The sequence below is a fragment of the Amphiprion ocellaris genome, chromosome 4, assembly GCF_022539595.1.
Source record: "Amphiprion ocellaris isolate individual 3 ecotype Okinawa chromosome 4, ASM2253959v1, whole genome shotgun sequence".
NCBI classification, from domain to species: domain Eukaryota; kingdom Metazoa; phylum Chordata; class Actinopteri; family Pomacentridae; genus Amphiprion; species Amphiprion ocellaris.
The window spans coordinates 34,208,658-34,222,005 of NC_072769.1; the positions used below are offsets into that span (position 1 = coordinate 34,208,658).

Below are 13,348 nucleotides of genomic sequence, written 5' to 3' on the forward strand. Positions count from 1 at the left end.
ATTACATCTAAGACATTTAAAAATCTTAAAGCATAAAGGGATTATTTTCATGACAAAAAACTTCTTCAACAAGTAACTTTAAATCAAAGAAACTAGTTTTTAATGGTTTGTTCACAGACCAGAAAAGGTAAACTGGAATTAAACCATAGCTGAAGAATCTCAAATAGTGGAAAATCATAGTAACTGAAACAAGGCATTCCTGTTAGATTCATGAAGCTGTTTTGACACGGGTGAATGGAAATTATGTTCACTATTACACAACATGACTGCTCAAATAACTGAGTAGAAGATTGTTTGTCACGCTTGCTAGACTTCTTAAATAGTGAGTCCTTGTATGCCCATCACCAGGTCACAGTTACATCTGAAAAAGTCAGTCAAAAAGTGACATTTTATTTTAAATAAAAATGTAAATTAGAGAGAAAAACAGCCAGGTAGTATTGTATAGGTGGTGCTGATGTTATTTAACCTGTCTAACCTAAATCTCAACTACAACTCCAAAAAATTTGGAAAAGAAACAAAGCACAACAGCTTGGCATCTGTTTCAAACACAGCAGCCTCATCAGTGAATGTGGTACACTTAGCAACCTTGTACACATTACAATTTTAACAGCCAATGGCTTCAGTGCATGGACGTCCAGGGTGCAGATCTTAAAACACTTACTTAAAAGCTTGAATTTATCTGAATCAATTTTCTAAACATGCACAGAGCCCTTAAGGTCCTATGAATTAGCCACAGTCAAATCAATCAATGCTAAGCCCGTAGTGCTAACTCTTAGATAGCCTGTAAACATTCCAACATGGACTCGGGGTCAAATTCCACATCACATTTTTCCTGTGGCTCTGTGGCCTCAGCACAACCACCAAACAATCCTGAAAGCAACAGAGAAGTAAGTTTACATCAAATTTTCATGTATTTGTGCAGTTCCAATCATATGCAGTCAATATTCTGTGGTTGTAATAATATTCTATATGCTAGCTGTAAACCTTGTAGCTTTTGTCAAGTAGTTTGCCTAAAGGAATAATCACAGAGAAGGATATACAGTAAAGACAAATTAACTCTCTGAATGCCAAAACCTGCCAAAATTACACCAATCATCAGAGCCACAAACTGGAAAAGCAGGAAGAATCATTTCATTTTAAATGTTCTAATGATCCTTGAACTACTACTGTGACATTTAGTGTCATTGGGAAAATGAACCAAATGTCTGTGATATTTCATTCAATCAATTCATCCTACATGCTTCATTTAAAAATCTGGCAAAAATAAACCATTTGCAATAACCAAATTCCGCAAAAAATTTAAAATTCTGTGTTCCTCAGTGCAACCAGGAAATCATAAGTAATTCAGTTGTGACTAAAGGTCATAGGACAAAAATTGAGAGATTTTTCAGCTGAAATACAGACTGCGTTTACACAAAGCAGAGAGGAAAAAAAATATGGAAACAAATTAGAAATGTAAATATTTAAAGATCTATGGTATGTAGAGCCACCATTTAGTTTTTCAACATTGGTAACACCAGTGGACACTTTAAAAATGTTGCACAGGTGCATTCAATTTTTGGGGGGTTTCTTTGTACAATTAATAATAAAATAACTTATATTATATATTTTAGAACTATAGAAACATTTATCTTAAATTTAACAACTTCATCTATTAAATAAAAGGAAATATTTGTATAATTCTGATTATTTTTTCATGAAAAAAAAATGAATTTTTTTTACAGTTATTCACAGCTACATATTTCTTATGGGATTGTATATTAGACCTGTACATTTAAAGTGTTTTTTTGTAATTTTATAGATACTTTCACATATTGTAAACATACAGAAAAAAACTCTGTAAAAAAATATTTTTTCCTCTCACAGCCAGTAAAACTGATTTTTTTCTTCATTTCTGGCAGGTGAGCCATCACACAGTCACAGTTTTACAGTTAAATCTTTTGTTACACAGCCATTATTATCAGGTTGAGCCCTGACAATGATGTTCGGAAATGACCAATCCATTTACTTACACATACTAAAGTGCCTATGTTGTGAACTAAAATTAGGCAGATTGTCACTGTTTATGCATAAGCTCGCCAGTTTCATTCTGAAACATCTGGGATGGGAAATATACATTACGGCAACTTAGGCTTCTCAAGACCTAAATATCAACTAGTAAAAGTGATTAGTTTTAAATGTGGATGGGGCATTAGGGAGTTTTAGGTTCTTTATGACACGAGAACAGCTTCAGTGCTCCATGTCATAGATTTTACAAATCTCTACTACCAGGGTTGAACAAAATAATATGAATCTGTGCCTAGAAAAATCAAAAACTACTTGTTTTGAATTTAGTTGCCATCCCAGTCGAAGTATTTTCCTTGCGTAGCAACAAACTGCTCTCCGTGCTCCTGTAACACTCCTACCACTCCCTGGAAGTTATTGTTCTGTCAAACACCATCTGCAATGGGCGCTGAATCTCTTAAACTGTGCCAAAACAGTGATCCTTCAACTTAAATTTCATTTTGGGAAAGAGGAAGAGAGTGACAGCCAAAGGTGTTCATGATCCAAGATGGCGCCACTGTGTATGGCAGGCCGTCTACCTCTGCTCCATGTTTTGCTGCTACTACTCTTAATTTCACTTTTTGTTAATAATGTCTCACCGCTGCTGGTGTATGATCGCCAGACCCTCCTAGATTTTAGTGATTTAGTGATAAAGCCAACGATCTATGACTGTAGTGGACAATCAAAGACGCTTCCACCGTTCCTGGCGTCTGTGCCCCACTACCTGCGGCGTCTACCTGTTCCCTCGCCTCGCAAACGTCGCCACAGAAAGCGAGGGAAACGAAGCGGCGTCCTTGTTCGACTGAGAGCCTACATGACGCAGTCGTCGAAGTATGATTGTCGTCACTTGCTGCGGTTTCCCAGGGAATATGACGGCTTCATCGTGCGGTGTTCCTCGGAGGTCAGCTGGCTCCGATCAGCTGTTTCAGATGCCGGCTACACACATCCCAGCCGCCCGCGGCGTGTCAGCATCTGCAGACGAGGCTCCGCGCAGGAAAATCTCCGCCCTGTTGCTCGTAGTTCCAAGCAAACCGACCACACACCGATGCACGTCGCCCGCATTAATACGAGGTCTTTAACAAATAAAACTTCTATCCTGAATGATTTCTTCTCAACACACGTGCTGGATTTCCTCTTGTTGACGGAAACGTGGATTAAACCTGGTGACGACAGCGCGTTCACTGAGCTCCTCCCCCCTCGCTGCTCTTTCCTCAGCACACTGCGAGCGTCAGGTCGAGGGGGCGGAGTCGCCACAGTTTTTAAGGATAATTTCACTCGCAAACCCATCCATCCATCCATCCATTATCTATACACCGCTTATTCCTCACTAGGGTCGCGGGGGGTGCTGGAGCCTATCCCAGCTGACTCGGGCGAAGGCAGGGGACACCCTGGACAGGTCGCCAGTCTGTCGCAGGGCTACATATATAGACAAACAAGCACTCTCACATTCACACCTACGGGCAATTTAGAGTAATCAATTAACCTCAGCATATTTTTGGACTGTGGGAGGAAGCCGGAGTACCCGGAGAGAACCCACGCATGCACAGGTAGAACATGCAAACTCCATGCAGAAAGATCCCGGGAAAGCCAGGACGCGAACCAGGGACCTTCTTGCTGCAAGGCGAAAGTGCTAACCACTACACCACTGTGCAGCCCCTCACTCGCAAACCATTGCATGTAAATAATTATTCCTGTTTTGAAGTACAGTTGTTCACAGTGGCATTATCTTGTCCAGTTTTATGTGCTGTGGTCTACCGTCCACCTAAATACAACAAGAACTTTATTCAGGAGTTCTCTGAGTTCATATCAGAGGTGGCCTCCAAATATGAACAGCTTTTAATCTGTGGGGATTTTAACATTCATGTTTGTTGTCCGTGTGATCAGCTGGCCACTGATTTCAAACGTCTACTGTCATCCTTCGACCTTATTCAAACTGTGGATGGTCCTACACATAGTGCTGGGCATACATTGGACTTAATTATTTCTCATGGGCTTGTGGTGTCACTTGTTGAAATATCTGAGACTCCCATCTCAGATCATTTCCCAGTTATTTTTGAAGTTCTTGCTCCTCCACCTGTAGGAAAGCCTCCTGTCCCAGCATCTCGCTGTCAGATTATTACTTCTTCAACAGCTACAGAGTTTGAGACTGCTTTTATAGACTCTGAGTTTTATGCTTGTGATGGAATTAATCCTACTGGATGCCCAGACAGCTTCCTGTCATCTTTCTACTCGGCTTGTTCTGAAATCCTGGACACTATCGCCCCTATTAGGTCCAGGTCCACCAAGCCCAGGACTGATCCCTGGTTGAATGATTGAACCCGGGCCCTCAGACAGCGCTGCAGGCAGGCGGAGCGTCACTGGAAAAAGAACAGGCTACATGTATCGCTGGAGATACTGAGGGAAAGTCTCGTTCAGTATCAGAAGGCTGTGAAGGAGGCTAAATCACAATATCTGTCGGATATTATCTCGACAAATGGACACTGCCCCCGTGTGTTGTTCAGTACAATTAATTCTGTTGTGAGCCCCCACACCAATCCTCTGTCTGACGCCACTGTTTCTACATGTGAGGACTTTCTACGCTTTTTTGTGGACAAAGTGTTGTCTGTGAGAGCATTGTGCAGCGGCAGCATCAGCCCAGATCAGTCTGCTACAACCCCACACTCTCCAGTGTTTGACCACTTTGAGCCCATCTCCCTTTCATCCCTTACTGATGTAGTTAAACACATGAAAACAACAAATTGCCCTTTGGATGTTTTCCCAACTAAATTGCTTAAAGAGGTGTTTCCTACTGTTGGGCCCGTCCTCTTGGTTTTAATGAACACTTGTCTTAGCTCAGGATGTGTTCCGGCTTCTTTTAAACATGCTGTTGTGAGACCACTTCTTAAAAAAACACGTCTCAATGCTAATGTTTTATCTAATTTTACACCTGTTTCTAACTTGCCTATTATCTCTAAAGTCCTTGAGAAAATTGTTTTTACACAGTTACAGGCATTTTTAGAAAACAATTTTATTCTGGAAAAATTTCAATCTGGGTTCAGGTCACGGCATAGCACAGAGTCTGCACTGCTTAAAGTTCACAATGATATAGCTGTGTCTGTTGATGGCAAGCGTCCTGTTGTCCTTGTGCTGCTTGACTTAACAGCAGCATTTGATACAGTCGACCATTCTATTCTCTTGTCCCGCCTAAATAATTATGTTGGCATCCGTGGTACTGTACTCAAGTGGTTTGAGTCTTTCCTGACCAATAGGACTTTTTCCGTAATGATTGGCGACTTGTCCTCCTCTGTTGCCTCTTTGTTTTGTGGAGTTCCCCAGGGCTCCATTTTGGGCCCTTCGCTATTTTCACTGTATATGTTGCCACTGGGGTCAATTATAGCGAGGCATAATTTAGCATTTCACTGCTACGCTGATGATTTCCAGTTGTATTTACCGGTGTTCCCAAACAAAAGTGGTGCTCTTCAGTCCCTCACACACTGCATCAATGACATCAAGTAATGGCTGGGGAAAAATTTCCTCCATCTAAACGGGGACAAGACTGAGTTCATTTTATTTGGTGACAATGTTCTTGCGGATTCGGACTCTGTGTTTTCAAAGCTACAACTGTCTGTAAAGAACCTTGGGGTTATTTTTGACAGCAGTTTCACATTTGTCAAACAGATCGACAACGTGGTCAGAGCAAGTTTTTATCAATTACGTCTTTTATCTAAAGTAAAGCTTTTTTTTAAATCGCACCGACCTTGAAAGGACTATTCATGCTTTTATCAGCTCACGAATAGATTATTGCAATGCTCTTTATGTTGGTGTTTCCCAGTCAGCCCTGAGCCGCCTCCAGTTGGTGCAAAATGGGGCAGCCCGTTTCCTGACGAACACTTCAAGGCGTCAGCACATCACCCCGGTCCTCTTTTCCCTCCACTGGCTTCCAGTTTCTTTTAGGATAGATTTTAAAATTTTGCATTTCGTTTTTAAAGCCCTCAACAGCCTTGCGCCTATTTATTTAAGGGAACTTCTTTCTGTTCGAAACCCTAACAAGGTGTTAAGGTCCTCTAAACAGCTGTTTCTGGAAGTCCCTAGGGCCAGGTACAAACACTGGGGTGATCGAGCCTTTTCAGTCGCTGGACCAAGACTTTTGAACAAACTGCCCCCTGACATGCGCACCATCACTGACTTTGGCCTTTTCAAAACCCGGCTCAAAACATATCTTTTCAGACTGGATTTTAATACTCAGTAATGTGGAGACATTTTATTTTATCTTATTTTATTTAGATTTTATTTGTTGACGTGTTCTATTGTTCCTTTTTTAAAATTTGCTTTTATTCTAATTTTATTGTTTGATTTTAACTGGAAAGCACTTTGGTCACCTTTGAGTGTTGTAAAGTGCTCTATAAATAAATCTTGATTGATTGATTGATTGAAATCAGGTGAGCAGGGCAGGTGGAGACAATCATTGTCTTATTGTGGCTACACAACTTGTGCATCATCACTGGGCTATGACTAATTCCTGGTGCACATGTGTAGGAATGTTGCAGAAACAAAGAATGTTCCTGGTGCTTCAGAACTGATGCAACTTAAGTGTTTTTGGAAGCTGCAGCTCTTCTGCTGTGAAAACTCTTGTTTCTCCTCTTGATGGGAACTGCAGGTCCACTTCTGAAGATTGGATCATCTGGCGACTGACCATGCTTCAGTTTGAGGTCCATGGAGAAGTCATAAATGTGCACCTACTGGCCTCACAAAAACATGTGTAACAAAGGTCCTGATATTGGTAGCGCGATGTCATGCAGTATCTTGACTCGTGAAAGTTAATGTTTGTACTTGTTGGACATGCATGACCATGACGTGCTCAGTGTACGTACACCAAGGAGAGACTCAAAACTTTTTGATCAGCCTCAAATGTTCCATCATTTAGTAGTTTAGTGGTGCACAGTGTATCATCTACTTCAGAGATTGCTGCTCTTCTAAAACAGGGAGCAATGTCATCAACCTTTGAACCAGGTTTTCTAAACCATTTATCCATTATCTATTCTCCACTTAATCCTCATTAGGGTCGCAAGGGGTTGGAGTCTATCCCAGCTAACTTAGGGTGAAGGCAAGGGACACCCTGGACAGGTCACCAGTCTATCACAGGGCTGCACATACAGACAAACAATCATCTGGACAATTTAGAATCACCAATGAACCTCAGCGTGTTTTTGGACTGTGGGAGGAAACCAGAGAACCTGGTGAAAAACAGGGAGAACACGTGAACTCCATGCAGAAAGCTCCCAGACCCAGGCCAGGACACGAACAGGGGATCGTCAAGCTATGAGGCAACAGTGCTAACCACCAACCCACCGTGCAGCCCTTTTCTAAACCATAGGTATCGAAAGATAGACACTTTATTTATGCCCTCTGGGAAATTCAAGGTATCCAGTAGCTCACGCATGTTATTCTAAGAAGAAAAAGGAATGCAATTAATGTGCAAATCATGCTGGTCAAAGAAATAACGTGCAAAAATTACTGGTATTTACATAAACTGCAATGTGAAAGTTATTTGGCCTCTTATCTTCTCCTTTCACTTCCCATTTCCATTTCCATCTACACGTTTGTAGCATGCCACCACCAAAACACCCGATGGCACACTCGATCCCCGGCCACGCCCTGACCCGGCTGGCCCGAGAGTGGCTGGCAGAGGACACGCCAAACTTTGACCCGGCGGGAGTGTGCGTGGGGTCGCAAGAAGTGGAGGCAAGGCTGCTGTGTAAAACTCCACACAGCATCCTGGCGGGAAGCCCCTTCTTCACCGCTGTGTTCACCGAGGTCGGCTGCACCGTCGACTGGATTCACCAGGAGGGAGCTGATATTGGTAATCATCGCCTCATTGCTTCATTTGCACCTAAATGGAACTTCTGATTGTCTTGTGTCTTTATCAACATCTGCAGGTCCAGATGCTGTCACCCTGACTGCTGTGGTGAGAGGCCCAGCAAGGTGCCTCCTCCTGGGGGAAAGGCCGGCTCTGAACTGCCTGGCCCGGGCCTCAGGAATCGCCACACGCTGCTCTCAGCTCCGGGTGACGGCAAAGGCAGCGGGCTGGCAGGGAGAGGTGGCCGGTACTCGTAAAACCACGCCGGGCTTTCGTCTGGTGGAGAAGTATGCCATGCTGGTGGGCGGCGCCTCCATGCACAGACAGGACCTGAGTGGGATGGTGATGCTAAAGGACAACCATGTCTGGGCATCTGGCAGCATCACTGAGGTGGGCCACTCAGACAATACATATCCTTTAAGGTTCCTTAAGAAGAACGAGCAGGGACGAGCTAATAGTTAATAGCTGATAGCCAAGCAGTGAGGTCACACAGGCTCAAATGTCCTGAGCAGCAACTTCCTGGTTTGACTCATCAAATGTAGGCCGAAGGTACACATTATTTAAAAAAAAAAAAAAAAAAAAAAAAAAAAACGCTTTTACTGTAATCTTTTGAACAATTTACTGTTATTTTCCTAATTTTACCTGTTTTGTTAAATTGCAGATAATAGCCATTAAAATCACAGAAAAAAAGATAGACCAAAAGTATATTGTCCAAAAATCTGTATATTTACAAATGGTAATTCCTTATTTTTCAACGTTTGATTGGAAAATTCCACTATTTCTCTGCATTTCAATCAGAAAAATATTATTATTTCACAAATACATTCTGTCATTTGAAAGAAAAATTATGCATTTTGAAGACTGATTAATGATAAATATTTTTACATTTTTTAATTTTACTGATATTCCCTGTTTTGTTAATTTACACATAATAAAATAACCACTAAAATCACAGAAAAAAATTATCAACCAAAATTATAAATGCTGCCCACATGGAAAAACTCTGTAGTTTTACAGATAATAATCTTTTTTTAATGACTCTTGATTGTAAACTTGCACTATTTTTACTGCATTTAAATTTTCCAGATCTCTGATGTAGTTTAAAAGAAAAATTATGTTATATTATGGACTAAACAAATAGAGGCAAAGTGTAAATAATTTCCACAACAAAAATCTGGATTTTTACAAATAGCCATTTGTCTTCTACAAAGTTACACATTTACTGTATTCAAATCAGATAAAAATGTTATTGTCATTATTATTGTTTGGATGTTATTTATGTGGACATTGTGTGCATTTTTGTTGTTTTCTTTTTTAAAGACAATGTTTAAATTAATCCTTTGTTCTGTGATCTTACTCAATATTTTCTGTAATTAAACAACACAAGGAATATCTGTAAAATTAATGTTTAAAATGAGCTACCATTCTTCAATTCCTAATATACATTGTTTTTAATGATAGCAAATATATCTAAAATAACATATTTTAAAGTGATTTAAATACAGTAAAACAGTCTAATTTTACAATCAAAGTTGTTGTAAAACTAAAAAACTTTACCATTTGTAAAAACATAGATTTTAAATGTGGACATTATTCAAAGTCTATTTTTATTTTGATTCACATATAAATTGCTACTTTTTAAAAGTTATTTCACCAGTTATTAGCTGTATTTTAACTAGAAAAATCTGTAAAATAACAGTAAATACTTTTTTCAAAACTTTGTTTTACATTTTAAATGTTAAGATCTCAGAAACATTAAAGACACATTCCAGTGTATGCAGTAGAGTACTGTATTCAGTTATACAATAATTAACTGTTTACAAAAATTACAATTGTGACACTTTAAAAAAATGGTTGTTATTTTATTGCAAATTTACAGGATTGTTTGTTAAACTTTTGTCAGATATAAGGTACCATCTGTTCTGTAAAGAAACCAAACATCCTGATTGCGACATATAAGTCCACCGTCAGAACATGTGGATAACTATAAATACTTTTGAAAGAGGAAGGTTGCTTTCTGTGACATTTTGTCCTCTTGATAAATAGCGTTTTGAAGTGACAAGACAGTTAAAAGTAAAGATGAAACTCTAGTTCTGTTCTAAACAATAGTTTTTTTGAAAAAGCAAATTACTTTATTAAATTGAATTCGATTTTATTTATATAGCGCCAATTACAGGTCAAACTGTCAACGCAAGATGCTTTACAGAACCCATATGTCTGAACCCCCAGAGCAAACCCCAAGGCAACAGTGGCAAGAAAAACACCCTTTAACGGGAAGAAACCTTGAGCAGAACCCGGTTCTTTATGTGGGGGGACCCCTCTGCTGCTGGCCTTTATGCTTGTTAGTCTGTGGAAGCAAAGAAAGGCTATGATGATTCGAATTTTAAATAGGAAATAAACAAATGGACAAATAACGTGATCTTTTCTGATTTTTCTAGGCTGTGAAAGCTGCTCGTTCTGTTTGTGGTTTCAGCAGTAAGATTGAGGTGGAGTGTCGGTCTGCAGACGAGGCCAGAGAGGCAGCAGCAGCCGGAGCTGATATCATCATGTTGGACAACTTTCAACCTGAGGTGGACAACTTTAAAAAACACTGTGAAAGAAATAAAAAGTCACAAACATGGCAGCAAGGGTGCCAAAAACAACTAATTTATGTAAAATAAGAAGATTTTAGCTGCTTTCAGTGCAGTAAAACAGTCATTTTATGGTCAAACATTGTAAAATAACAATTTTCTATTTGGAAAAACATTTTTTTTTATGTAGAAATTTTACAGTCACCATGTAAATTGTTACCTTTTTCTGGCATTTTACCTGTTTACTAGAAAACCTGTGAAATAAAAATTTAAAAATGTATTTACCATTTTTCAATTTTTTTTGTCAAATAATGGCAAATGAGTATAAAATATTTATTTTTTGCTGTTATCATAAAAGAAAATGTATGTAAACTTAATGACAATTTGTTAAAAAAAATGATTTTAGTTTTTGCTGTTTTAAATATTTGGACAAAAAAATAAATGTACTTTTACGGTTAAACATTGTAGAAGAATAAATTACCAGTGAACATTATGTCAAATTTCGGCCTGTTTTTTTTTTTTTTTTTTTTTTGTGATTTTACTAAATTTTTTGATTTTTTCCACAATCAACATATAAATGTAGCATTTTGTCTGTGATTGCATTTGATATTATCTGTAATTTAACAAAACAGGGATATATGTAAAATAACAGTTTTTAAAAATTACTATTTGCAGTACTTAATGTACAAAATGGCAAATATCTGTAAAAATAATGTTATTTTTATTGTTTTAAATATTTCAAATGTATTGTAATTTTCTGGTTAAGCATTATAGAAGAACAAATTACCAGTTGTAAATAATATAGATTTTTGATGTGGACATTATGCACAACTCTGGCCTGTTTTTTCTGTGATTTTACTAGATGTGAACTGTAAATTAACAGGGAAAATCATGGGAAAAACTTGAAATTATTTAGAATTTTTCAATCCTTAAAACATATTACTTCTTTCAATTGATAGCAAACATCTGTAGAATAATATTTTTTGCAGATTACCATTTAGTTATAGTAAATTGTTCTAAAGAGTTGCAACCTGTTAAAAAACATCCAGTATACTTTAATAATAAGCAGTCTCCTCTATGATGCCTCTCACCTACAGGAGCTCCATGTTGCAGCTCGAACACTGAAGCAGGAGTTTCCAGCTCTTCTGATAGAAGCCAGCGGAGGCGTCAGTCCCGAGAACTTGTCCACGTATTTATCTCCTCATGTGGACGTCGTCTCTCTGGGCTGCATCACTCAGGGCTGCCCGGTGGTGGATTTCTCTCTCAAGGTTCAGAAGCCTGCTGCTTCATGATTAAATAAAAGTGTTGTGAGGAAGTATTCTGACCAAGAGAAGAGAGTTTTTAGTGTGTTCATTTATTCCAGAGCAACTGTGGTTCCACCAGTCTGCACTTGACTTATAACCCTCTGAACCACAAGCAGTTTCTGAGGTACTCACTGCAGATTCACTTCTCACTGTAAAATAAAGACCTCTATGGAAACAGAACAACCAGGGCTAGGTGACAGGTCTTCTGAGTACACAATTATAATGTAATGAATCATAAAAGAAAGAATAAACAAAAGTTGAATTTCTTGCATGTTTAATTTTGTTCAAAAAAAAAAAACTGAAATCAGCATGTCAAACATTTTCCAAGTGCCCATGGGTGTTACTAACACGAGAAAGAACATGGTGCCTCTACACATGATAGATATTTTACTATTTACATTTTTAACCCTCATCAGTGCACCATGTGGACCCCAGAGGTATATAACTTGTCATATTTTTTTATTTACAAGTTGGATTTTTCAGTCCCTTTAGGTAGTTTTCATCCACATAGTTGCCATCACATACACCAAAGCTTATTTGATTGCAACCAGGTTTGTTGTGTAAATGTAAAAAAATTGTTTGGGGACCCCAGCCAGACTGTGCATCTTTTATTTATCTATGTTTGTGTTATGTTGCTCTTGTGATGACTGCTTCAGTTGCATTGTGTTTCATTTCAATTCAGGAGTTCTTACACTAATACTGTAAGCAATACATGTTTGTAATCATCAACAGCAATTTCATTGTTTCTTTCATATTTGTATCTGCAGACGACATGTTTTAGGAAAATATACATTGAGAGGATGTGGACAGGTACAGAAATGTGAAACAGATGAACTACTACTGGGGTCCACCTGGGCCCCAAGTGTACGGATTAACAGGTTTTGCCACATGTACTGATGAGGGTTAATTAGTTCTTACACTTGTCCCTTTATGCTCCGTAAACACAGCCTGCAGTTAATCACAGCTGAGTCACGAATGGCTTCACAGTTGCACCAAGAATAGGAGGATAAAGACCAGTCTTTAATAATGTGGGCCAAATGTACATTTACAAACAGTAGCAGCAGTCACAAGCTAAAACTGACTGACTGAGATTTCACAGACTTGCAGAAAAGTAGGAAAAATAAGGAAAATTACACTAATGATTTTGCTAATAATACAATGATTAAAATATATTTAGAAGTGCAGTTTTAATGGCTTGTGACTGCTCTTAATGGGCCTAACATTTCATTTTTATTTCGACTTTTTGAAATTGATATTACAAGCTGACATCCTCTTTTGCCTATTTTATGCTTTTTTTTCTTTTTTTTTTTACCATTATTACAGCACTTTGCTCAATTCATGTTGTTTTTAGACGTGCTATATGAATTTTTAAAGGTTGATTTACCACTAGTTGAAAATCGTGTCAGTCTGCACAGAACACAATTCTTTTACTTCACAAAATTTAATTCTATTTTTAATGTGATATTTTTGTCCTATGATTTTGCATTCTTCTTTGTTTGCCACATGTATGAGATAGTAGAGATCACTGGGGGTTCTCACAAATTTCTGACAAGTTCCTCATTTTCACGCTTTACTTTCTACATGGCGGTTCCTAT

General features: G+C 38.5%; 1 protein-coding gene across 1 annotated transcript; it reads left to right on the top strand.

The window, feature by feature from the left end:
• Positions 1–814: 814 nt before the first annotated feature.
• Positions 815–12,019, top strand: LOC111575057 (nicotinate-nucleotide pyrophosphorylase [carboxylating]). The gene is made up of 5 exons (XM_023279964.3): positions 815–887; positions 7,629–7,882; positions 7,959–8,269; positions 10,318–10,449; positions 11,547–12,019. The coding sequence occupies exons 2-5, from the start codon at positions 7,630–7,632 to the stop codon at positions 11,739–11,741; spliced, it is 891 nt and encodes a 296-aa protein (XP_023135732.1). The 5' UTR covers positions 815–887; position 7,629; the 3' UTR covers positions 11,742–12,019.
• Positions 12,020–13,348: the final 1,329 nt, after the last annotated feature.